The sequence below is a fragment of the Anomaloglossus baeobatrachus genome, chromosome 6 (assembly GCF_048569485.1).
Source record: "Anomaloglossus baeobatrachus isolate aAnoBae1 chromosome 6, aAnoBae1.hap1, whole genome shotgun sequence".
In the NCBI taxonomy this organism is placed as follows: Eukaryota; Metazoa; Chordata; class Amphibia; order Anura; family Aromobatidae; genus Anomaloglossus; species Anomaloglossus baeobatrachus.
The window spans coordinates 67071664-67097713 of NC_134358.1; the positions used below are offsets into that span (position 1 = coordinate 67071664).

At 44.8% G+C, this 26050-nt stretch overlaps 1 protein-coding gene across 1 annotated transcript in view; it reads right to left on the reverse strand.

Moving 5' to 3' along the window:
• The window catches only part of LOC142243814 (uncharacterized), a 35195-nt gene extending 22212 nt beyond the window's left edge, over positions 1-12983 (reverse strand). Inside the window, exons 1-2 of the mRNA XM_075316019.1 lie at positions 12872-12983; positions 7039-7635 (exon numbers count right to left, since the gene is read on the reverse strand). Coding sequence (XP_075172134.1) covers positions 7039-7629 — 591 coding nt within the window. The 5' untranslated portion in view covers positions 7630-7635; positions 12872-12983. The remainder of the gene's footprint in view (positions 1-7038; positions 7636-12871) is intronic.
• Between the last annotated feature and the right edge of the window lie 13067 nt (positions 12984-26050).

A 26050-nucleotide genomic window follows, 5' to 3' on the forward strand; every position in this document is an offset into this window, starting at 1 on the left:
ACTCAATGGCCCTGTCGGCACATACGTCCGAAACATGTTTTGTGGGGGGAGGGGTGGGATTTTGGACGTATGACACGACGGAGCCACTGAAACGCAATGTGAAAGGAGCCTAAAGCTGGTGTCACACACAGCGACAACGACAACGACGTCGCTGCTACGTCACCATTTTCTGTGACGTTGCAGCGACGTCCCGTCGCTGTCGCTGTGTGTGACATCCAGCAACGACCTGGCCCCTGCTGTGAGGTCGCAGGTCGTTGCTGAATGTCCAGCTTCATTTTTTGGTCGTCACTCTCCCGCTGTGACACACACATCGCTGTGTGTGACAGCGAGAGAGCGACGAAATGAAGCGAGCAGCGGGCAGGAGCCGGCGTCTGGCAGCTGCGGTAAGCTGTAACCAGCGTAAACATCAGGTAACCAAGGGAAGCCCTTTCCCTGGTTACCCGATATTTACCTTCGTTACCAGCCTCCGCCCTTGCTGCCAGTGCTGGCTGCTGCTCTGTGCACATGTGGCTGCAGTACGCATCGGGTAATTAACCCGATGTATACTGTAGCAAGGAGAGCAGGAAGCCAGCGCTAAGCAGTGCGCGCGGCTCCCTGCTCTCTGCACTGTGACATGTGGCTGCAGCACACATCGGGTTAATTAACCCGATGTGTACTGTACCTAGGAGAGCAAGGAGCCAGCGCTAAGCGCGGCTCCCTGCTCTCTGCACATGTAGCACAGCGACGTTATGATCGCTGCTTCTGCTGTGTTTGACAGCTAAGCAGTGATCATAACAGCGACTTACAAGGTCGCTGTTACGTCACCGAAAATGGTGACGTAACAGCGACGTCGTTGTTGCTGTCGCTTAGTGTGAACCCAGCTTTAGTCTCCTAGCTTACCAACTGTATAAACTCTAGACCCGCCAGCTCCTGCCTACTGCTGTACTAACAAACTATCTATCTACCATTTACGCCCCTCCTGCACTTTTAGTCCCTAAGTTACACTAAATCTTAACCTAAAACATTCTTTAGTATTAATACCTGTTACGCCTTTGTTTTTTTCTAATCTTGAGGTTGCAATTCACATGCTTGTAATGTTACATGTTTATTGAACATTTGTTACAGCTCAGATTTTTGGTGCTTTTTTTCTGTTATCTTGCTTTAATGCAAGTTGGGGGCGCAGCCCTCCTGATACTGAGGCTGAACAACTACTTGCTTCTCATTTTTTGCTGTGTATTTAATCTGGGACCCAGCTGACCACTTTACCATTCATATTGAAGTTTTGACATGACACAAGTCAGGTACAGAATATGTTTTTAACTTTAGTAGGTTAGGGACTGTCTCAGATGGTTCCGCGCATGCGCTGTGCTACTGTAGCGGTGCCGTGCACTGTGTGCACGTGTGACCGCTAGTGACACTTTGCGCGGGCACGAGGTTATGGGCGGCGCTGTGAGTGTCATCAGCAAGTGCCGCCCATAACCTCGTGACCGCACTTTCCCCTCTTCCTCCAGCGTTCTGCGCAAGCGCTCGCTGGCCAGATGACCGGACGTCACCTCCTTCCCATCCTGCTCAGCAGCAGGAAATAGATGGGAGGAGCGGACGGAGCAGTCGGTGCCCGCGCAAAAGCGTCACCAGCGGTCACACGTGCACGCAGTGCACGGCACCGCTACAGTAGCACAGCGCATGCGCGGGACCACGGGCGCCCAGGGGCGGCGTCCTGAGGTTTGAAATTCAGCGTTCGGGGGCGGCGTAGATCGGCAGGAGGACAGCAATGTACATCAGGCAGCCCGCCCCCATGGAAGATTTAAGAAATTTGCATACGAAAAGGTACAAGTTTGTAAAGTATTTATTTTGGAATAAAAGGGGCCACAAAAACTATAGGAAGCTTCCTAGAATGCAGCCCAGGAGCTGCACAGGGCGGAAACTTTTAGCTTTATAGCTAAATTTCTGATGACAGGTTCACTTTAAGCACTTGCAATTTATTTATTTATAGTCAGGGTATTTTTCCTACAATTTTTCTCCTTTGTTTTTTTTCTAGTCTTGAGGCTGCAATTCACATGCTTGTAATGTCGCATGTTTATTGAACATTTGTTACAGCTCAGTTTTTTGGTGTTTTTTTTCTGTTACTCCTATATATGCTTTACGTGACTCCACAAACTGTGCCTCCCGCCTGACACAGCTCTTTGAGCCAACACATATTATACATATTGTCTCATATTGCAAGAAAGTACAAAGGTATCCAGCTCACCTGTTCCTCTAAGTGCACAGCATCTGTCCAAGACAATCCAAGAAAAACTTTGCTCCAGCACATACGGAGTATAAACTTTTTTTATTGGAAAAATATAGTAAAAAACACACACACAGATGGTAGGTGAAAAAAACAGCAAACTGGCCCTAGAAACACCTGTTTACGTGTTTCGAGGTGTGAACCTCTTAATCATGGTTGATTAAGATGTGCACGCCTCAAAACGCGTAAAGCGGTGTTTCTGGGGCCAATTTGCTATTTTTTTTCACCTACCATCTGTGTGTGTGTTTTACTATATTTTTCCAATAATTTATACTCCGTATGTGCTGGAACAAAGTTTTTCTTGGCTATTATCTCATATATTACACATTACTCCAAGATGCACACTAATCATAAACTCGATATTCAATAAAACACTAAAATCTATTGGCCGCTAGATGGCCCTGACTGCTGCGCTGATCCGGCTCTGCTACATCGCCGACAGCCGCACTAATATACATTCAATATTAAGTGCATTTATATCACAATACTGTACAATAGGGGAAACCCGGCTTAGTAGGAGTGGGAGCGAATCCACCACCTCCTACAAGTGCGTTAGGATTCTTGATCAAATGTACCCAATATCACAATCTGCATGGAGTATGTACGCTATGTTCTTCCAAATTTGTGTGGGTTTCTTATGGGTTCTCTTCTACCACATTCCAATAAAATAAAAGTAGGTGCTCTGATTTTCTATAAAGAGTATCCTTCCATGGGCTTGTGTTTAAGATAGCGGGAAAATAGATTGTGAGCCCCATTGGGGACAGTGAATAGTATCAATCTCTTTACACAGAATAATAATATTATATATAAACAACAGAAAATAACATAATATAAAGTCAAAATACAAGAGAACGTGCAGAATAAGGATCACACCACCAGAATAAGAAAAAATAATCACACCGTAGCAATGAGAAATATTCTTCACACTGTAACACTCGGCATCTCGTTAATGTAACGTGTATGAAACAATCCGTTGCAATTCAGGAACTCCATGATAACGTCATTAGTGTCCTTGATTGCTAGGAAAGAAGTTCACGTGTTTTAATGGAAAATACAGAGCGGGGTCCACAAACCAATGAAATTCGCAATGAGAGAACGGCTAAATGGGAATGTATTTCTGTGCTACTGCTCACAGGATATTAACTCTTTCCCTACAAGGATCTACATGGACAATGTTGTTCTTCTAAATTTTTTTTGTCTATAGTTTTTAAAGCCTTTCTTTGTTTTTGCATACTGTATGTGTAATATACATGTATATGTGTAGAATACCAGTAGACATTTCTCCACTATAATTTTTTAAAAATGAGTCACATTACAAATCCTCCACGACTGTGACTCCAAAACCTCCTGGGAAGGAAGGAAAGATTTGAACCAGCTCACCCAGTGAGGAGACCACTATCTATTCCAGGAAGGTGCACGGATTCATGGACAGCTTCAGCCAGACTATATGTGTAGGGATCCAAGAGAAAAGAAATATCCAGCATCCAATTTCCTTAAAAAATATCGTCTTCTTTATTGTAAAGATTAAAAAAAATTCCATTTCCAAGGGTAAAAAGCAATGCATTGTCAGCACAGGTATAAGTACGCGTTTCGGATGTTACACATCCTTAATCTGAAAACCAGATTAAGGAACCATCCTTTTTCAGATTAAGGATATGTAACATCCGAAACGCGTACTTGTACCTGTGCTGACAATGCATTGTTTTTTATTCTTGGAAATAGAATTTTTTTAATCTTTACAATAAAGAAGAAGATATTTTTTAAGGAAATTGGATGCTGGATATTTCTTTTTGTTAAATAATGGGTTTACGGCGACAACTGCATAGCCAGTATATAATGATTGGAGCGAAGATAGGTCAAAAACATATTATGGATTTATTCAGATAAGAGTTGGAGGGTTACAGTCATTAGAGAAAAATAACTGTCTTGGCTTGAGTTAATAGATGGAGACAGATAGAAAAAATAACAGTTCATATCTCTTACATCGTTGTAGTGTGTAAGCCGTCTCGGGATGGTCTGGTCGGATGGGTCCGTCTTTCTCCTGTCACCTTCTGCCTCTCCCTCCTTCTCCAAAACCTTTGAAGTGTGGGCTTCTTTTATAACCCAAAACCCCTCCTCTGGATTGTCCTTATCTCTTTACATGGTAACACAAAAACTAACTATCCTTAATTTAGGTTTAGCATTACATCATGTCACGTGGTACATTTTACCCACGAAATAAGTGTACTTGCGCACTAGAGACCTGTAACAAAACCTACTTCAATCTTATTTATAATTCCTTTGAAGCTCGCTGAGCTTTGACCTCAGTGTAACAGTAACTTACAGTAAAACGTTTCTCATAGCTATTTCAGCTCATAGCCCAACATTCTAAACAATATATAGCACTACTTTGACAACTTTGACAAACAATGTCAGATGGCTTTGATGGACGACTAACAGATGAGCTTGGTTCTTACCATTTCAAACTCTTGGTCAATATCTCCAGCTCACAAACTCACTCTTAAAGGGATGGGGCGATATACATATATTTATGAATATATGTACTCCAGTTTATGAATCAATCTCCATAAACTCACTATTTTACAGTCCCCCCTTATATGGACGTTTGATGAACCCCGGGAAACCCTAACTCAATCGTGTCATCATTCGTATCACATACATTCTTGTTGGAAATTCTAGACCAATATTTGACTTGATAAACCAATCTGCAACTTTCTGTCAAAAAGTCATCTTGCGATTTAACATTCCTCTAAGAATGTTATCTTCCTTTTTCATTTCTATTTTTATGTTCCTATATATCTTCTGAATTCTACACATCACAAAAACTTGATATATAATACACATCAAAACTAATAAAAATATGATTATGATGGGATTAAATAAAACATTACCAACCGCTGACTGAAAAGATGACTGAGACCAGGAATGTACAGATTTACTAAAACTCTTCCACCAAGTTCTACCTGACATTCCATTCCATTCGTGTTCAATATCACTTAATTCACCTTGTTCATGTCTGAATATAATTTCTGCTTCCTTTAACTGTTTCGTTAATAAATCTATCAAACCCTTGTCTTTCTTTATTTCACTTGTCCACATATCCCAAGGAAAATCATTTATCTGTGATAAATTGAATTGTATCGGAAATGCCGTTAAATTTCTCTTTCCTATAGAAGTGATATTAAAACTTCCTTCCTTCTTTGAAAGAGATCTCACATCTCCTTCTATACAATACAAACCCATAGGTAGGTTTTCCTTATGTACACAAGCAGGATAGAAAACAGAAACCTTCTCTGTCTCAGACATGACCTGAAAACATATCTTAGTTGGACTTACTGGAGTCACCAGATCATGTAGTGTCTGTACAGTCTCTATTCTCGCATGACAAGAAGAATGATTATGAAAACATGAATGATAAATCACCTTATCCTGTCCAGGTAAACACATCACCTTAGAAACAAAATGCAAACATGAAGAAATGTCTACTTGTTCAGTGTTCACTCCATCAAATGCAAAATCTGTGTACTGCAGTTGATAGAACACTTGTTGTGTGTTGCTCACAGGTATACCCAAAACTGTAACAGGAACAATAGTTCCTTCTCTTCCAATCACTGGGATTAGTGATGTGCCAACACAAATGTTTCGTTCACATCCTAACCACTTATTTACCCACAAATCCGTATGATTCAATGCAAAATCATACTCTACAGGTAAATTTCGCAGTATTCCCAGTGGAGTAATTCCACTCTGTAAAGCTTGTGCAATCAGCTTCAAATTAGAAGAGTACTCTACCTGTATCTCCAGGCACGCTTTAGCCACTTGTGTTTCGTGTGTGCTTTCCACGAGAGCTAATGTAGCATCCTGTAGATGTGACACGGAAGAGCCTAGTACAGCAGCTGTATTCATTACCATCTTTTCCAGAAGTTGATTCAGACTCTTCTGAACCTTTACACCTTTTCCTCCAATAAAACCAATATTATCCAAATCTGACTTAAGTGTCTGTATACTCATAGCATTAGTCAGACTTCCCACTGTCCCAATTCCTTCCAGAATTCCTTCTAACACTCCTCTCTTACTCCTAGTCTGAGTAGTTCTTTTCCCAAACCATTGTTCTATCCCCATCTCCATGTTTATGAGATGTGATTGACACTGAGGAAACCTGGTAGAGATCTTCCAATGAGACATATTGAAAGTCCACACCATTGTCATAAATTCTCCATCCCTTAATAAGGACTTGGACTGAAATTGATTAATTTGGAAAGGAGTAGACGGCATGAACCTCGTGTCTGTGCATGCACTGTCTGCTGCTGACCAAATATTCACACTAACGTCTTTACAATGTCTGTAATGTGTCTTTGTTTCAACGCAACACTGGTAAATTCCAGAGTCCCTGGAAGATGGATTCTCTATGGAAAAAATGAACGTATCATCCATCCACCTGATATTACCAATCTGACCTCTGTGAATGACATTAGTTGGACTGTTTAAAAAACTTCCCAAAAATGATGAATTCTTGGTCCATGTCAACAAGACTCAGAAGGCAATTTCAACCTTGTGTCACATTTTAACATTATGGGTAATGTATTTACTTTATTATGTACTGTCTGTGGTGAAACCCTTATTTCCGGAACTATAGTGTTAGTAACGGTAAACACTACAGATACCTGAACTTGCACAGGTTCCCGTGTTATCTGGAAATTCCATGTTTTGACCCAATCTTTATCTCCTTCTGTGATGGAGAGTAAAGAAGGATCCAGAATTTTCCCAAAAACCTGAGTTTTTAACAAAATTTCTGTTTTGGATCTTCCAAACTTTCCCTTTGCAATCATGTCATTTGTAATATCACCGGACCATACAGCAGGTTCATCACCTCTGATCTCTATGTTCCAGTATAGTACATCTGTAGGAGAACATTCCCATGTACCAGTTTTATTATTGTGTACATATTCTCCTTGTAATTGTGTGAATCTAGTTTTAGGTCCTGCAATCGCATGTAATATTATGTCTGTGTCGTGTATGAAATGTAATTCAATGCAACATTTTGTTCCATATCCCATGCAGATATTTCCTGTTATCTCCACAGAATCGTCCGTGATGTCCTCTGTCAGTAAGTTCCGTGTATCTGATCCTCTTGGTCTTCGTGAGTGTTGAATCTCTCTAGTCTGTTCATTCACATCATTGGCGATTGTTCCTTGATGTAACATGTAAACAATGATGAAAATAAAGCAAAGCAGCAGGAACGTAGATCCCATCACGTAGAAGCTGGTCTTGAGCTTGGGAAGATGTTCTTTCTCCAGAAGGCTTGATGTCATCTTTCCTTCACAGTCTTTAGGTTCTTTATTCCAGTTCGTATAGGAATCCATTTCTTCCTGGAAAGAAATGCAGTATCATTATTTTGTCACAAATATTTTGCACTGGTCAACGTGAACCCACACTTTTTGTGTTTTCCGGGTCTTTTTTACCACATTTGACACTCGGTGCACAAGAATCATGACTTGTCCCATAGTCTCAAGGACTTCAAAGGGACCTTCCCAATTACACTCCCATGGACCACTCTTGCGAAAGGTTTTGATCATCACTTGAGCACCTTTCTTGAATTTGGACTCATAGGGTGGCTCCATTTTCTGCATTCTCGATGCCGCATATGGCAGAATCGCTTTCAGGTTCTCCTGCAGCGATCTCAACCATTGGGACCTTAAGATAGCATCTTTTTGTGGAGTGGATAAAAATGGCTCATGTGGGAACCACAATGGCATTTTTCTTCCCGTCATCAACTCAAACGGAGTGAATTGAGTTGTAGAAGAGATTGAACCTCTTATACTCATCAGTATGAAAGGTACCTTGTCAACCCAAGTGTTACCTTTGTCCAAAAGCATCTTTGCAATTCTGGACTTGATTGTCCTATTCATTCTTTCCACAATTCCCGCAGATTGTGGATGATAGGGGACATGAAATTGCTGTCGCGCCCCTAGAATAGCACAAGCAGTTTGCATGATTTTACCTGTGAAGTGGCTACCTCGATCGGAGGTAATCATCCTTGGGATCCCCCAAGTACAAAAGACATGTTGTACCAATTCCCTTGCTGTGGACAAAGCATCATCTTTCCTAACAGGTAATATTTCTACCCATTTTGAGAACACATCTACCACAATCAATGCATACCTGAGACCATGTTTACCTGAGGGTAAAGGACCAATATAGTCTATCTGCAGTGTAGACCATGGACCATCTGCAGGTGCGATCCGTAGAAGTGGTGGCTTCTGTCCTTTAGGTCTTGGATTTATTTGGGCACAAATGAGACATGATAGTACAACACTTTGAACTGTTTCGTCCATTTTTTCCCAATAAAATTTCTCCTTGAGAATGACTAACAATTTCTGTTGTCCCAAGTGACCTAAACTCTCATGGTTGTATCGAGTGAATTCTACCTGTAGATGTTTTGGTACAACTGGACGCAATTCTTCATTTGAACTGTGACACAAAACCCCATTTTCACAGATGAAAGGAGGTTTTGGATCATCCAGAAAAATAACAAGAGAAGGATCTTTTCTCTGTTCTTCTGCAAATGAAGGTATGTACGTGTCTGCTCTTTGAACCGCTGAAATCTCAGAAGGTTCAGAGTCAAACACTTCCTCTCCTGTCAGGGCAGCTTCTTTGGCTAGAGCATCTGCGGTTGCATTTCCTACAGATAACTCATCATCAGATCTTTGATGTGCAGCGACTTTCACTATAGCAAATCTATTTGGGGCCCTAGATGCCATCTCAAAAATTGATTCTAGAGTTTCGCGGTGCAACAAGGCTTTGTTGGACGAGTCCACGTAGCCTCTCCTTTCCCAAACAGGCAGGTAATCGGTTAGGGATCTGACAACATAGGAGCTATCACTGTAGATTACCATTGGAGTTTGATCATCAGCTTCATTCAGCTGTAGGACCATTCTCACCGCTTCTATCTCTGCCCTTTGAGCTGAGAAATGACTCGGTAACTTGTGTTTTACCACTTGTCCTCGCTTGGAATAGAAAATTCCATATCCTGTGTGATAGTGTCCTTCCAGAAAAAATCTAGAACCGTCTACAAACACAGGTTCATCTGCGTCTTCCGACTGTCGTCTGAAGAGAGATGGACTTGGTTCATGGAACGTTTCTATGCAATCATGGGTTTGTCCTTCATACTGCATCAATTGAGGAAGAACATACTTGGCCTTATAATCTACCTCAATTTGATTTGGAGACAATGAGAGCAACCAATGGGCAAATCTCTGATTTGACACACCTGGGATGTTTTTCTCAAAGAGAAGTTTCAGTGTGGAATGTGGCGTTTGGAGAATAACCTTTTGGAACCCGATGATGTGTTGAGTGATTTTTATTGCAAAATACACTCCCACCAGGTGTCTTGCGCACACCTCAAACCCCCTCTCAACAGGTGAGAGAAGCTTAGAGAAGTACCCCAAGATTCTCCATTCCCCCCCTTGCAGCTGCAGCAAAACCACAGAGATACTTGTCTCTGAAGTGTGTGCTTGAAGCGCAAAAGGTGCGTTCTTTTCCACCATACTTAACGCAGGTGCGTGTTGTAGATCATGTTTCAATTGTGTGAAGGCTTTTTCCTGTTCGACACTCCAGGGACCAAAATAATCATCATTGTCACCTTTTAAAAGATCATACAAAGGTCTGGCTTTGTCAGCAAAATTTTCAATGAAATCCCTTGAGTAATTTACAAGTCCTAAAAAATGTCTTAGTGCCTTGTGTGATGTTGGAATTGGAAGAGATGCAATTGCCTCTATTCTGTCCTGTAGGGGTCGCCGTGTACCTGGACTTAACAGAACTCCTAAAAACCTGACCTCAGTCTGCATCAGCTTGACCTTTTTGGTATTCAGTTTTAAACCTGCCTCATGCAGCAGCTCAAACAATTCTGCAAGCAAGATCACGTGCATCTCCTCATCCTCCGTGCTCAACAAGATATCGTCCACATATTGCAATAAACATTCCGGACGAGAAAATTTCGACAAAACGTTCGCTAGCGCCTGATGAAAAATGCTTGGCGACATACTAGCCCCCTGAGGAAGCCTACAGCATACATATTGCTGATCGAGGTGGTTGAATGCAAATCGATATTGGCAACTTTGCTCAATCGGTATACTGAAAAAACCATTACTGATATCCAATACTGAGAAATACCTTGCCTTAGCATCCAATCTCGACATCATGTCATGTGTATCAGCTACAATCGGTGCTACATTGGGAGTACACTTATTGAACATCCTCAAGTCCAACAACATCCTATAGCTACCATCGCTTTTCAGAACACACCACAATGGATTGTTACAAACAGAATTTGCCTTACGTATTACACCTTGAGCCAACAATTCCTGTATAATCTTTGACATCGGAGCAACTGACTCCGGAGGCAACTTATACTGACGCTGTGGAGGTGGGTCTCGGCCTTCAATTTTGACAATTACATCCTTCATTGTTCCAACCTCATTCCTGTACTGAGCCCATAAAGAAGGAAACCGCTGTACTAACTCAGTCAATACTTCGTCACCACCAGTTTCAGGCCACAAATGATCTGCTGACACTACATCGGTCAAACAAATGGTCCCGACATGACTATATTCATCTGGATCAATAACTACCGCCTTACAACCGTTAGAGTCTTTCCAAACTGTTTTGTTACCCAAATCAATAATCCAGCCATGCTTTTCCATAAAATCAGTGCCAATTATATTCTCAGTATCCTGACAACACCAAATATCCATTTTCGTTTTCAAAAAACCAGGTATTTCCAAAGAAACATCCTGCGCTAAAGTCACCTTTGTTCCATTTTTACCACTGAAACCAACAATTGTGCATACAGGGGAATCTGGCTTTAAATGTAAATCAACATTTGTGACACTCAATTGCGCACCTGTATCAAGGAGAAATGTTACTTCCTGACCGTCAAGATTTACCTTTAAAAATGGTCGACCACAGCTATCCATTAAAACTCGAGTGACGAATTCCAGTGGATGGAGCCTGGGGACCGGCTTTGCTAGTCAGGAGGATGGAGAAGGGAGAAGAGCAGCAGGTGTCTTACCCCTTCCATCCAATCCCTGTATGGTCATTTCTCTTATCTGTCTGGTCAGAGGTGCATATGGTGATTGGTTATTTCTGTTGTCAGTATGAGTGGGCGCGTATGGTGATTGGTTATTTCTGTTGTCAGTACGAGTGGGCGTGTATGAAGGTGGAGGTGCTGAAGATGGGGGAGGGGCACTGGATGTGTTTGGCATCAGTCCATTCTCCTTACCCAGCCTTTCCTCAACTCCCGCCCTCAGGAATTTCTTGCATTCCCACTTCAGGTGTCCGGGTAGGCCGCAAAAAAAGCAATGAATTGTGCTCTTTCTGTTACCCCCCCCTGAATTCTTGTTTTTAGAATTCAACACCGGTCTTTTGTTGTTTTTGATCTGTTTTTCCTGGGATACTAATGTGTCAGTGGTCCCTTCTATCATGGCTATTTTTGATTTTACCTGATTTTGCTTCATTCGTCTACGTATTCTATCAATAAATGACGTGACCTCTTGTAGACTTTCCATCCTAGAAGCTATTTCGAATGAAGCAGGGTCCAAATATTTAAACTTTTTAACAAAGGCCTTGATCATGGAAGGCGGTTCTTGATCAGATCCGATTTCCATTATCAAACGATATCCTTGCTCGAATTTCACGAGGAAGACAAACGGATCCTCCTGTATGTGTGTCTTAAGGTTTTCTAACAATTCGACTGTTGGGGTAGACTCTCCTGTGGTAAAGAGAATTAACTGTCTCAGCCTATCTTCCTTTGTGTCATGGATCAGGTCATTGTGTTCGTCAGTCCTAGGTGTTGCTTGTAACCTTTTTGCCATGTGGGAGGGAAGCCATACCCTGTAAATCTTGTTTCTCTGTTCATTTGTTAGATTATATTTATCGGAATGTGACTCAAAAATGTCCGCATTATGGAAGGCGTCCATTTTATCATCATATTTCGGTATGTCCTTAATGATTTTCATTAATTGGTCATGGATTTTAATGTTAAGACGGGCGGCCTTATCATGTAACTTCTTTTTTCGAAGTTCCTCCTCATTCAGAGTCTCGTCCTCGGCCGTATTCAGCCCGTCCGGTACGTCTGAACCTAAAGCTTCTGTCTTGTTCTGTCTCGTATTAACAGATACATATTTAATATCTTTCCGTAGTTTTGATATTAAATCTGCTCTTGTTTCCAACTGATCCTCCAGATGTTCGATATGTTCTGCTAATATCGAACAATGTGGACAATCTGTTGTTTCTGAATCTGTGACGTGTGTGTCTGTTGTATTGGGCGTGCCTGTTGTTATGGGTGTGTCAGTCACCATACAGATAGTGTGTGCATATGGCTGTGCCCCACCCACCATGGAATTGTAAGTGTATACCATACCCAATACATTCTGTATCTTTTTCTGTAACCGATTTACAGTAAAAAACTTTTTATCTAGCTTAGAATTCTCAAGTTCACATTGCCGGTACAGATTTGACCATAACTGTGCGTCACTATGTGTATGATCAAATGAATACTCTACATGACAGTTACTAAAATAATCATGAATAAACTCCATTTCTCACCAGTATGTGATGCTTGTCCTTGAATGGCTTCAACCGTCTTATGGATGGATGGTCCTGGAATGGCTTCAACCGACTGGATGGATGGTCCTGGAATGGCTTTGACACATACGACCTCCGTGCAGCTTTGTCACGTTAACCCTCTCTTAGGTTCTGATGTGGACACAGTGTATCGTCTTTGCCTGCATTACTTGGACAGAAATTACTCACAGACCCCCACAGACCCCCCTTCTCGGACAAAGGCAGGGAATGACGTGAGAGAAAAAAAAAACAAGTCCTTCTGCAAGAATAGGCAGCGTGAAAAAAAATCACCTTGCACAGAAAACAGCTGTGGTTCACAATCATTCAGGCTGGTGCTCGCCAAATGTTAAATAATGGGTTTACGGCGACAACTGCATAGCCAGTATATAATGATTGGAGCGAAGATAGGTCAAAAACATATTATGGATTTATTCAGATAAGAGTTGGAGGGTTACAGTCATTAGAGAAAAATAACTGTCTTGGCTTGAGTTAATAGATGGAGACAGATAGAAAAAATAACAGTTCATATCTCTTACATCGTTGTAGTGTGTAAGCCGTCTCGGGATGGTCTGGTCGGATGGGTCCGTCTTTCTCCTGTCACCTTCTGCCTCTCCCTCCTTCTCCAAAACCTTTGAAGTGTGGGCTTCTTTTATAACCCAAAACCCCTCCTCTGGATTGTCCTTATCTCTTTACATGGTAACACAAAAACTAACTATCCTTAATTTAGGTTTAGCATTACATCATGTCACGTGGTACATTTTACCCGCGAAATAAGTGTACTTGCGTACTAGAGACCTGTAACAAAACCTACTTCAATCTTATTTATAATTCCTTTGAAGCTCGCTGAGCTTTGACCTCAGTGTAACAGTAACTTACAGTAAAACGTTTCTCATAGCTATTTCAGCTCATAGCCCAACATTCTAAACAATATATAGCACTACTTTGACAACTTTGACAAACAATGTCAGATGGCTTTGATGGACGACTAACAGATGAGCTTGGTTCTTACCATTTCAAACTCTTGGTCAATATCTCCAGCTCACAAACTCACTCTTAAAGGGATGGGGCGATATACATATATTTATGAATATATGTACTCCAGTTTATGAATCAATCTCCATAAACTCACTATTTTACACTTTTCTCTTGCATCTCCAAAACCTCCTGGGTCTACTGCTGGACTCTTCTAGAGATGAGCGAACCTAAACTGTAACGTTCGGGGTTCGTACCGAACATAGACATTTAAAAAAATCAGTGTCTGAGTTTGGCGTTCGGGTGCTCTTCATATGCTAACTACTTGATTGAGCATCGCTGTGCTCGGGTACGCTCAGTGCTCGGCCATAAAAAGGGTACCTAAGTGTAAGAGAAAACTAAGGGGCTTCAATAGCAGCAAAATTAGTTTATAACAGCTGCAAAGTTGTAGGATAGGCTCCTTTGTGATCCTCTAAAAACTTTTTTGTGCGTGTTTGCAGGGGAAAGGGGTGTCTTGGAGCCCAATTAGGACTTCTGCTATGGGGGTCTCATGAGTTTTATGTACATCTTTGGCTTTAGGAGAGTAATTGCATTCTGACAATCTTACACAACATCCCAACTTTTTTTTTTTTTAAATGGGGTTCTATTTTTGGTGCTATTCTTGTGCACATGGAAATTAGTGTGCCATTTTATGGATTTTTTTGCCATGCAAATATAAAAAAACAAGACTCTCTAATACCTGTTCCAGGTGACCATAAAGCATGCTTTTTCTCCATGTTACTCTTTGGTCATGAAGCTACATGTAGCAACTACGCAATGTAGCATTTTAGGGTTATATAACCTACTTTGTCTCACGCTGTACAAAGGCTAGTAAGACGTAGTACAGCGTAATCGCCACTAGGGGGCACCAGAGTAGTGAAGGAGAGACAAAGAAATACTGTAACGGAAAGGCAGCTGAAGTATAGCAGAGTAACTTCAGCAATGTTACCAGGCGAATCACCAGAGGGCAAAAGAGTAGTCAAACAGTCAAGGTCTAGCCAGGAAAGTTGAGTCACTGTAAAGGGAGGATCAATATCAAGGTAAGAAAGCAGAACCGAGTCAGAAGGCGGAAGATCAGGTATGCAGAGGGAAACACAAACAGACAGGAGAGGGAATCAGGGACTGGGACAGGCAGACAAATGGGGGAGGGTCAAAGTCAGGACATAGTAGCAGGAGGCAGAACAGATCAGGAACACTCACCAGAGCCAGTACACAAGCTGCAAGGCAGAAATATCACTGGCACTGAGCCATAGGTAGAAAGGCAATATACAGTATAGCATCCTGGGATCCAGAACGAGGCAAGGGAAGTTAACCCCTGACATGACAAGGCCAGAGCTGGGTGTTACCAGCAGCATGGAAAAGCTGGCCCGGATCATGACACTTTGCAGTTTTGCTCAAGGGGGAAGAACCATTTAAATGAAAAGAAACAAAAAAAGTTTAAGGTCCTATATCTGTTATACCAGACAATTGAAAAATCATTGGGGTTAAAATACTGCTTGCTGTGGCAGCAAAATACTTTCCTTACATATACCTACCGGGCAACATAGCTTCTTAACATATAAGGAGAGAAAATTTAAATAAAAAATGTATATGTATTGTGATAAGGCTACTCAATCAGCTGTGGGCTGAGGTAATGACAGGAATGGTTTCTATTTAAACAGTCTGGCTGGTTTATTTGCGGAAATCATAAACCACTTCAGGGAAAATATAAAGCAAACCTTTTCCGGCATAAAGGTACAAAAACAACAAAATAACAGATCCGTGTTAATGCCAGTTCGCCCGCTCCATGTAACAGATCCTCTTCATACACAGAGCTTCTCTCAGAAGGTCTAGCAGCCCTCACACACAAACAACATATGAGACTACTGGTCTCATTTTATATTCAGTACCACAGTCAGAGGGGGAGGTATGTGAGCAGTGTTACGAACCGGCGCCGCCATAGCCGCAAGCAGCCTGCTGCGCTTCCTGTTGCGCCCAGGCGCCGGCTGCCGTTCTTGGCCGTGCCTCGGGTCGTCCAGTTGGCTGCTCCTGCCACCATGTCTAAGTGTGGAGAGGCGGCTATTGCGCATACGTGCGCCGATTTACCCCAGCCAAAGTCTAAGGCCGGTGTTTTGCCTAGTGAGCATGCTCAGCCTGATTGTGTTATATCTGAGACTAAAGCCCGCTACACACGCTTCAATATATCTCACAATCCGTCGTTGGGGTCAAGTTGTAAGTGACGCACATCCGGCATCGTTTGTGAGGTATCTGCGTGTGGCAGCTACATGTGATCAGGATTGAACGCAAAGCCGTTGATCGCAAACACATCGTATCATTCTCTAGAATTGAGCGTTTTGTTGCACGAACCTAGTCAATTGTAATGTGTGACATCCCTCATACGATTTTGTTGTCTGATGCTATGTGCGCAGGTGTGCGCTCTGCACCGCAGCTTAAAAAAGGTCTGCTTCAGAGCGCAGCTGAAAAGCTGCGTTCTGAAGCGCCTCACAATGTCTGTCATGCACTAATCTCTGTCAGTCCGTCACTATCTCTGTCCCTCACTCTCTGTCCATGTCAGTCTATCCCCCTCTCTCATATACTCACCAATCCCCGATCCCCGGCGCTGCACGGCATTCACACTGCTCCGGCGGCTTTTACTGTTTTGAAAAAGCCGGCCGCCCATTAAACAATTTCGTATTCCCTGCTTTCCCCGCCCACCAGCGCCTATGATTGGTTACAGTGAGACACGCCCCCACTCTGAGTGACAGGTGTCACACTGCACCCAATTACAGCAGCCGGTGGGCGTGGCTATACAGTGTAGTGAAATAAATAATTAAATAATTAAAAAAAACGGCGTGCGGTTCCCCCCATTTTTAAAACCAGCCAGATAAAGCCATACGGCTGAAGGCTGGTATTCTCAGGATGGGGAGCTCCACGTTATGGGGAGCCCCCCACCCTAACAATATCAGCCAACAGCCGCCCAGAATTGCCGCATACATTATATGCGACAGTTCTGGGACTGTACCCGGCTCTTCCCGATTTGCCCTGGTGCGTTGGCAAATCGGGGTAATAAGGAGTTATTGGCAGCCCATAGCTGCCAATAAGTCCTAGATTAATCATGTCAGGCGTCTATGAGACACCCTCCATGATTAATCTGTAAGTTACAGTAAATAAACACACACACACACCAGAAAAAATCCTTTATTAGAAATAAAAACACACACATATACCCTGGTTCACCACTTTAATCAGCCCCAAAAAGCCCTCCATGTCCGGCGTACTCCAGGATGATGCAGCGTCGCTTCCACCGCAGCTGCATGGAGATGACCGGAGCCGCAGCAGACACAGCCGCTCCGGTCACCTCCACACAGCAAATGAAGACAGCCGCGCGATCAGCTGCTGTCACTGAGGTTACCCGCGGCCACCGGTGGATGCAGCGGTGGCCGCGGGTAACCTCAGTGACAGCAGCTGATCGCGCGGCTGTGTTCATTTGCTGTGTGGAGGTGACCGGAGCGGCTGTGTCTGCTGCGGCTCCGGTCACCTCCATGCAGCTGCGGTGGAAGCGACGCTGCATCATCCTGGAGTACGCCGGACATGGAGGGCTTTTTGGGGCTGATTAAAGTGGTGAACCAGGGAATGTGTGTGTGTTTTTATTTCTAATAAAGGATTTTTTTCTGGTGTGTGTGTGTTTATTTACTGTAATTTACAGATTAATCATGGAGGGTGTCTCATAGACGCCTGACATGATTAATCTAGGACTTATTGGCAGCTATGGGCTGCCAATAACTCCTTATTACCCCGATTTGCCAACGCACCAGGGCAAATCGGGAAGAGCCGGGTACAGTCCCAGAACTGTCGCATATAATGTATGCGGCAATTCTGGGCGGCTGTTGGCTGATATTGTTAGGGTGGGGGGCTCCCCATAACGTGGAGCTCCCCATCCTGAGAATACCAGCCTTCAGCCGTATGGCTTTATCTGGCTGGTTTTAAAAATGGGGGGAACCGCACGCCGTTTTTTTTAATTATTTAATTATTTATTTCACTACACCGTATAGACACGCCCACCGGCTGCTGTGATTGGGTGCAGTGTGACACCTGTCACTCAGAGTGGGGGCGTGTCTCACTGTAACCAATCATAGGCGCTGGTGGGCGGGGAAAGCAGGGAATACGAAATTGTTTAATGGGCGGCCGGCTTTTTCAAAACAGTAAAAGCCGCCGGAGCAGTGAGAAAGCCGTGCAGCGCCGGGGATCGGGGATTGGTGAGTATGAGAGAGGGCTGGTCACTTCAGTCACTCAGGAGATTAGCGGTCACCGGTGAGTCTTCACTGGTGACCGCTAATCAGGACGCGACACAGACAGAGCCGCAGCATGACAATGAAGTCGGGTGAAGTTCACCCGAGTTCATTCTGACAGTGCGGCTCTGTCTGTGTCTGCTGTCATCTGCCATTCAGCTCTGCTACATGGCTGTCTGTGTCTGCTGTCAGCGGCCATGTAGCAGAGCTGAATGGCAGATGACATAGTAAAAACGCATCCCTACACATTACACACGCTTGGCAAGTCAATAAATAAAAAAAAAAAAAGGTGCTCAATGCATACCTCACAGAACACATGATCTAAAGGATCGCACACAAAATTGACCAATTTAACATAGACTACTAACGCTCGTGTGACAGCAAATGAACGACCTACATGCAATCTCATAAGATCCCGTATGCAACCTGGGCGTGTCACATCGCAAATGCGATTGTACAACTAATTGCAACGTGTAAAGTGGGCTTTAGTCCTCAGTTCAGGCTACTGAGCATGCTTCCACAATTAACCCTAACAGCCTCTTTGCACAGGTACTTGAACTTCGTGCTGTGTCTAAGTTCTGGGATGTGCCTACTGAGCATGCTCAAACTGATGGTCTGCTTTCTGAGCCTGTTGCTCAAGCTACTGAGCATGCTCAGGCACTTAGTGCATCTGAGGCTAGGTCCGGTAAAGACCTCACTGAGCATGTCCGTGAGGTGGCAGGCTCTGATAGGGCAGAGGGTGTCAGGTGTCCTGATGACGTGGCAACTCCAGACTGGCTCGCAGAGGCCCGCCCCTATGATCTGGCACCTCACCATTGGTTGTCAGACGATGACTGGTGAAGTGTTTGGGGCGTGTCTGCCATGAGGTCATCAATAACGTGGCGGTTCCGAATAGGTCGCATGTGACGTCACTGATGACATGGCACTCTGCTATTGGACCTTGGTGGTTCCACCCTGGGTTTGGGGCGGACACAGGTTATAAAAGGGGCTGGAGACAACATGGAGGTGCGCAGTCTTCATTTAGAGTTCTTGGTGGCATAAGCCTTGTGGGAAGCGGTAAGTAGGGTTAGGGAACGGTGCCTGCCACGCCAAGATTCGTGGCTCAGCACATGAGGGTCAGGCGCCGTGCTTCCTTTCTACCATTCCTGTTGTGCTAGAGCAGTCCAGTGGCGCTAACTGGGCTGCGGCTGCTGTGTCACCTGTTCAGTTGTGCCTCCTACGCACATGGACAGAATACCTGTTGCGTCACCTGTCCGAGAGTGCCCTCTATGCACACGGACAGTGTACCTGCTGCGCCACCTGTCAGGTTGTGCCCTCTACGCGCACGGACAGCGCACCTCAGAACCCCTGTGAAGTTAACAGGGTTTTCCTGGATTGGGTGTGTGAACCCTATTATCCTCCTCGGCTTCCCAGTCAAATGCTACTGGTGTGACTACCTGGTCTGACGTGTCCTTTACACACGTGGCCAGAAACGCTAATCGGAGGACCGCTCGGCCTGACGTGTCTTACACACGTGGCCAACAGGGCGCTGTCGCAGCGGTCTTCTCGGTCAACGCTAACTGGTTACCATCCGGCCTGACGTGTTGTTACACACATGGTCGGAGTAGCGTCCGCTCCACCGAAACGCTAACTGGGTTGTCGTCCGGTCTGACGTGTCCCTACACACGTGACCGGTTCCTTAAGTTATCTCAGAGCCATCCAGCTCTATAGTCTCCGCCTAACCCACAGGGTGCCAGCAGCTCCATTACCATCTGGAGCACGGTGGGCCCCGACTGGCGATTGGGATATATACCCCTGGTCCTAACCTGCCGGTCCCCCCGTAACAAGCAGCCAGACCTGCCCGTCTCTCTGGCCGCTCATAAAACCTGGCCCTAATATGCCATAAGATACTCTTAATACTATATGTACATGAGCGGCTCTGGAAGTGAGGGAGTGGCCGGGAAGCAGTGTACAGCCGCACTAGACTCAGTAAGCATAATGCGCCTGCTTTTCCCTTTTTTTCTTTCTTTTTCCATTATTTTTTTAATTACCCAAGTTCCTGGACCCGGATTATTACCCAGAGTTCCCTGAGATCTCTGAGCCCGAGGTCCGTGCACGGTTACTTTTGAATCCGCGCGGATCTGGAATTTTAAAGTCCAGGTCCGCCCATCACTAGTTTTGGGCGCAACGATACACAGTGCATGTGACGTGAGGCTAAAAGATCCTCTGTAGCAAAATCTGCTTGTTCTGTGGTCATCTCAGGAGTAGGTGATGCTGCATATGTTGGTGTAGGAGGCTCAAAAGGACTTGAAAGATCCGGTCACAAATGATTATTGACAGTTGGTATGAAAATAAACCATGGACATCCAGTTTGTTTAATTTAGTAACTACAGCTCACTATCAGCACATAAAGTGTAATTGACTCGCCCACCCCAGGGCTATGGGACACCCGGTGCCGGGCCGGACTAGTCCGGTGGTAGTCAGTGGTAGCTGGGCCCGGCTCCGTGGCCCTGGTGGGTGTCAGTAGAATATGTGGCTTGATGAATAAAGTTTGTGTTCGTGACGCCACCTGTGGTATGCGGCTAATAGGCCGCCGCTGCTGTATGAGGCCTCCGGGGGATGATATGACAGCAATGGTGGTACTACTCCCCACAGGTGGAGCAATGCCCCGGGGCACAGTTGGTGCTTGTGAGTGTCTATGCAGATGAAATAACAGAGGCAACTTCAAGGGTGCAGTTTCAAGTTCTTTACTCACAATTCTTGTCACAGTCCTGCAGGGACCCTTGGACTGCTGGGACCACTGTCAGGGACCTCCGCCGTTTCTGGGTGATTCTGAGAGTAAAAGCCGGTACCCTTCCCTTAAGTGTCTCTATCTTCTGCTGTCTTCCTTAGCCTTGCCTTGGTAGGTTGAACCTGGCTTGGCCTCCACAACAGCCTCCAGGCTGGGGAGTCACCTGTCGGCTGATTATCCCTTTTCTAGAGGTACTGCTGTGGGCTGTGGCCCGGGGAGTTTACAACATTCCCTGGGCCTCGGTTTTTACTGTTTGGAGATGATTTTGCACTCCTCCGGTTTCTAGGGACCGTCCCCTGTTGCAGCTTGATCCCTCCACCGATGTTCTTGTGGAACAGGCCACCGCAGCTCTACAGCTACCCGTGGCCCTGGGACCCCTTCTGTTCTCTGCTTGGTGTCACCTGGAGCCTCTGAGTCCCAGGATCTTCACCAGGAAGCTTCTCTTTCTTCTTCTTAGCTCCTGACTGACTTGGAGCTCTTTTTCCTTTCTCTTCTCCTCCTTGCCTGCCTCCGGCAGGCCTCCTCCTCCTTCCCCACTCTCTCTCCAACTCTGCTCTGACTAAACTAGAACTTCCTCTCTGTGTCTGCACTCTTGTGGCTCCTCCCACCTCCCCAGTTGCTCTGTTCTACCATATAGGAGCAGGGATGGGTCTTACGGCCCCTCCCAGCATGCAGCATGGGAGGGTAACTGCCACTTTCCCTGGTCCCAGTGTGTTCCTAGCAATGGGTGTAGTGTGGATTTACCAGGGGACCGGAGTTCACTCTCTTCCTCTCCCAGAATGGGGCATCACACCGCTGGATGGGGTGCAATGACCTGTGGCGACGGAAGCCTCAGGGGCGCCGCATAATCACCTGCTTATTTTGGAAAATAAAGCTGACCAGCAAAAAGAGCAGGCATACTCCTGTGCCGCCCCCACGTCAGCAGCTGGGCTGCTCAGATCCGGATCCGCGGTGGCTTGAGGGGTGTCTGGACCCGGGGATCGTGCGGCCACTCAAATTAAGGGGGTATTTACAGGGGATAGTGTCTAAAGTTCGTGACAGCACCCGTGGTGTGTGGTAAGGTGGAGTACCACTGCTGTAGCTGGGAGTACCCGGGGGCGATGGAGTGGGCAGCCAGGTGTTAGACCCCTTCCACGGGTAGGGGGGATGCCCCGGGGCTCGGTGATAGTAAGGGAGTGCCGTTAAATGCAAGGGGGTTGGAAGGCAGGGAGCAGGGAACTCACAGTTGGTAGTCGTGGTGCTGGATGAGCTGGTGCTGCTTTGGAAGGCCAGTAAACACACAGACTGTAATTAAACCAAGTCCTGGAGTACCGCTGCCGCTGAGAAGGGGAGCCCGTCCAGGTGACCATTCCCAAGGAAATTGCTTGGTGTGTTCCAGTCTAGTCCGACCTTCCGGGAGTTTCTATTACTCAGGCTCTCACACTCTAAGGGCTGCTGCCTCGCTGTCCTGGGAGCTCCAACTCCCCCAGCCTGCTCTCCCCCTGAGAGCTACTTGAGAGCCACTACTCTCCTTGCTCCCCTGCCGACGACTGCCTAGTCACTTCCCACCAGTCTGCCTGACTCTAAGGTGGGCGGTCCCTTTCTCCACTGGACTGGTGTGTGTGTGACTGAGATTTGCATGCTGGTATTAGCAATACCATTGGGTGGTATCTGGAACCAAGGAGGAGATTGATACTGCACGAAAGGGAAAATTGTGCAATACCCTGTGACTACCTGATAGTCCAGGGGCATCACACTCCCTCTTCTTGTCATGCTTACATGCTTATCTGCAGTCGGTCATATTGGACCCTGAAATAGTACCTGGTCAGTGTTCTCATCGCTATCATTATTGTCATCCACCACTACAGCTTGTCATACACCATACATACTCCATCTCTGGCATACCTGTAAATTCCCATTTAAAGCACCCATAGAGAAGCAGCATACAGTTAGGTCCAGAAATATTTGGACAGTGACACAATTTTCGCGAGTTGGGCTCTGCATGCCACCACATTGGATTTGAAATGAAACCTCTACAACAGAATTCAAGTGCAGATTGTAACGTTTAATTTGAAGGTTTGAACAAAAATATCTGATAGAAATTGTAGGAATTGTACACATTTCTTCACAAACACTCCACATTTTAGGAGGTCAAAAGTAATTGGACAAATAAACCAAACCCAAACAAAATATTTTTATTTTCAATATTTTGTTGCGAATCCTTTGGAGGCAATCACTGCCTTAAGTCTGGAACCCATGGACATCACCAAACGCTGGGTTTCCTCCTTCTTAATGCTTTGCCAGGCCTTTACAGCCGCAGCCTTCAGGTCTTGCTTGTTTGTGGGTCTTTCCATCTTAAGTCTGGATTTGAGCAAGTGAAATGCATGCTCAATTGGGTTAAGATCTGGTGATTGACTTGGCCATTGCAGAATGTTCCACTTTTTTGCACTCATGAACTCCTGGGTAGCCTTGGCTGTATGCTTGGGGTCATTGTCCATCTGTACTATGAAGCGCTGTCCAATCAACTTTGCGGCATTTGGCTGAATCTGGGCTGAAAGTATATCCCGGTACACTTCCGAATTCATCCGGCTACTCTTGTCTGCTGTTATGTCATCAATAAACACAAGTGACCCAGTGCCATTGAAAGCCATGCATGCCCATGCATCACGTTGCCTCCACCATGTTTTACAGAGGATGTGGTGTGCCTTGGATCATGTGCCTTCCCTTTCTTCTCCAAACTTTTTTCTTCCCATCATTCTGGTACAGGTTGATCTTTGTCTCATCTGTCTATAGAATACTTTTCCAGAACTGAGCTGGCTTCATGAGGTGGTTTTCAGCAAATTTAACTCTGGCCTGTCTATTTTTGGAATTGATGAATGGTTTGCATCTAGATGTGAACCCTTTGTATTTACTTTCATGGAGTCTTCTCTTTACTGTTGACTTAGAGACAGATACACCTACTTCACTGAGAGTGTTCTGGACTTCAGTTGATGTTGTGAACGGGTTCTTCTTCACCAAAGAAAGTATGCGGCGATCATCCACCACTGTTGTCATCCGTGGACGCCCAGGCCTTTTTGAGTTCCCAAGCTCACCAGTCAATTCCTTTTTTCTCAGAATGTACCCGACTGTTGATTTTGCTACTCCAAGCATGTCTGCTATCTCTCTGATGGATTTTTTCTTTTTTTTCAGCCTCAGGATGTTCTGCTTCACCTCAATTGAGAGTTCCTTAGACCGTATGTTGTCTGGTCACAGCAACAGCTTCCAAATGCAAAACCACACACCTGTAATCAACCCCAGACCTTTTAACTACTTCATTGATTACAGGTTAACGAGGGAGACGCCTTCAGAGTTAATTGCAGCCCTTAGAGTCACTTGTCCAATTACTTTTGGTCCCTTGAAAAAGAGGAGGCTATGCATTACAGAGCTATGATTCCTAAACCCTTTCTCCAATTTGGATGTGAAAACTCTCATATTGCAGCTGGGAGTGTGCACTTTCAGCCCATATTATATATATAATTGTATTTCTGAACATGTTTTTATAAACAGCTAAAATAACAAAACTTGTGTCACTGTCCAAATATTTCTGGACCTAACTGTATATATATATATATATATATATATATATATATATATATATATATATATATATATATATATATATATATATATATATATATATATATATATATATATATATATATATATATACACAGTGGGTACAGAAAGTATTCAGACCCCTTTGAATTTGTCCCTCTTTCTTTCATTGCAGCCATTTGGTAAATTCAAAAAGTTCTTTTTTTCTCATTAATGTACACTCTGCACCCCATCTTGACAGAGGAAAAACAGAAATGTAGAAATTTTTTTAGTAGAAAGTATTCAGACCCTTTGCCCAGACACTCATATTTAAGTCACATACTGTCCCTATCCTTGGTGAGAGAGGTAAAGAAGAACCCCAAGATCACTGTGGCTAAGCTCCAGTCAACTACCACTACAGCCCTCCACCAGTCGGGCCTTTATGGCAGAATGGCCTGACGGAAGCCTCTCCTCAGTGCAAGACATATGAAAGCCTGCATAAGGGTACTTTACACGCTGCAACATCGCTAGCGATGTCGAGCGCGATAGCACCCGCCCCCGTCGCTTGTGCGACATTTGGTGCTCGCTGCCGTAGCGAACATTATCGCTACGGCAACGTCACACGCACATATCTTGTCAGCGATGTTGCTGTGACCGCCAAACAATCCCTCCCTCAAGGGAGAGGTGTGTTTGGCGTCATAGCAACGTCACTGCGGCGTGACTAAGCGGCCGGCCAATAGAAGTGGAGAGGCGGAGATGAGCGGGACGTAACATCCCGCCCACCTCCTTCCTTCCTCATTGCCGGTGGACGCAGGTAAGGAGATGTTCGTCGCTCCTGCGGTGTCACTCATAGCGTTGTGTGATGCCGCAGGAACGACGAACAAAATCGTACCTGTGGCAGCAGTGATATTAAGGAAATGAGCGACGTGTCAACGATCACCGTTTTTGAACCATTTTGCGATCGCTGATCGTCGCTCATTGGTGTCACATGCTGCGATGTCGCTAACGGCGCCGGATGTGACCCCGACGATATATCGGTAACGATGTCGCAGCGTGTAAAGTACCCGATAGAGTTTTCAAAAAAACACATGAAGGACTCCCAGACTATGAGAAACAAGATTCTCTGGTCTGATGAAATGAAGATAGAACTTTTTGGTGATAATTCTAAGCGGTATGTGTGGAGAAAACCAGGCACTGCTCATCACCTGCTCAATACAATCCCAACAGTGAAACATGCTGGTGGCAGCATCATGCTATAGGGGTATTTTTCAGCTGCAGGGACAGGACCACTGGTTGCAATTGAAGGAAAGATGAATGCAGCCAAGTACAGAGATATCCTGGAAGAAAACCTCTTCCAGAGTGCTCTGGACCTCAGACTTGGCCGATGGTTCACCTTCCAACAAGACAATGACCCTAAGCACACAGCTAAAATAACAAAGAGGTTTCAGAACAACTCTGTGACCATTCTTGACTGGCTCAGCCAGAGCCCTGACCTAAACCCAATTGAGCATCTCTGGAGAGACCTGAAAATGGCGTCCACCAACATTCACCATCCATCCT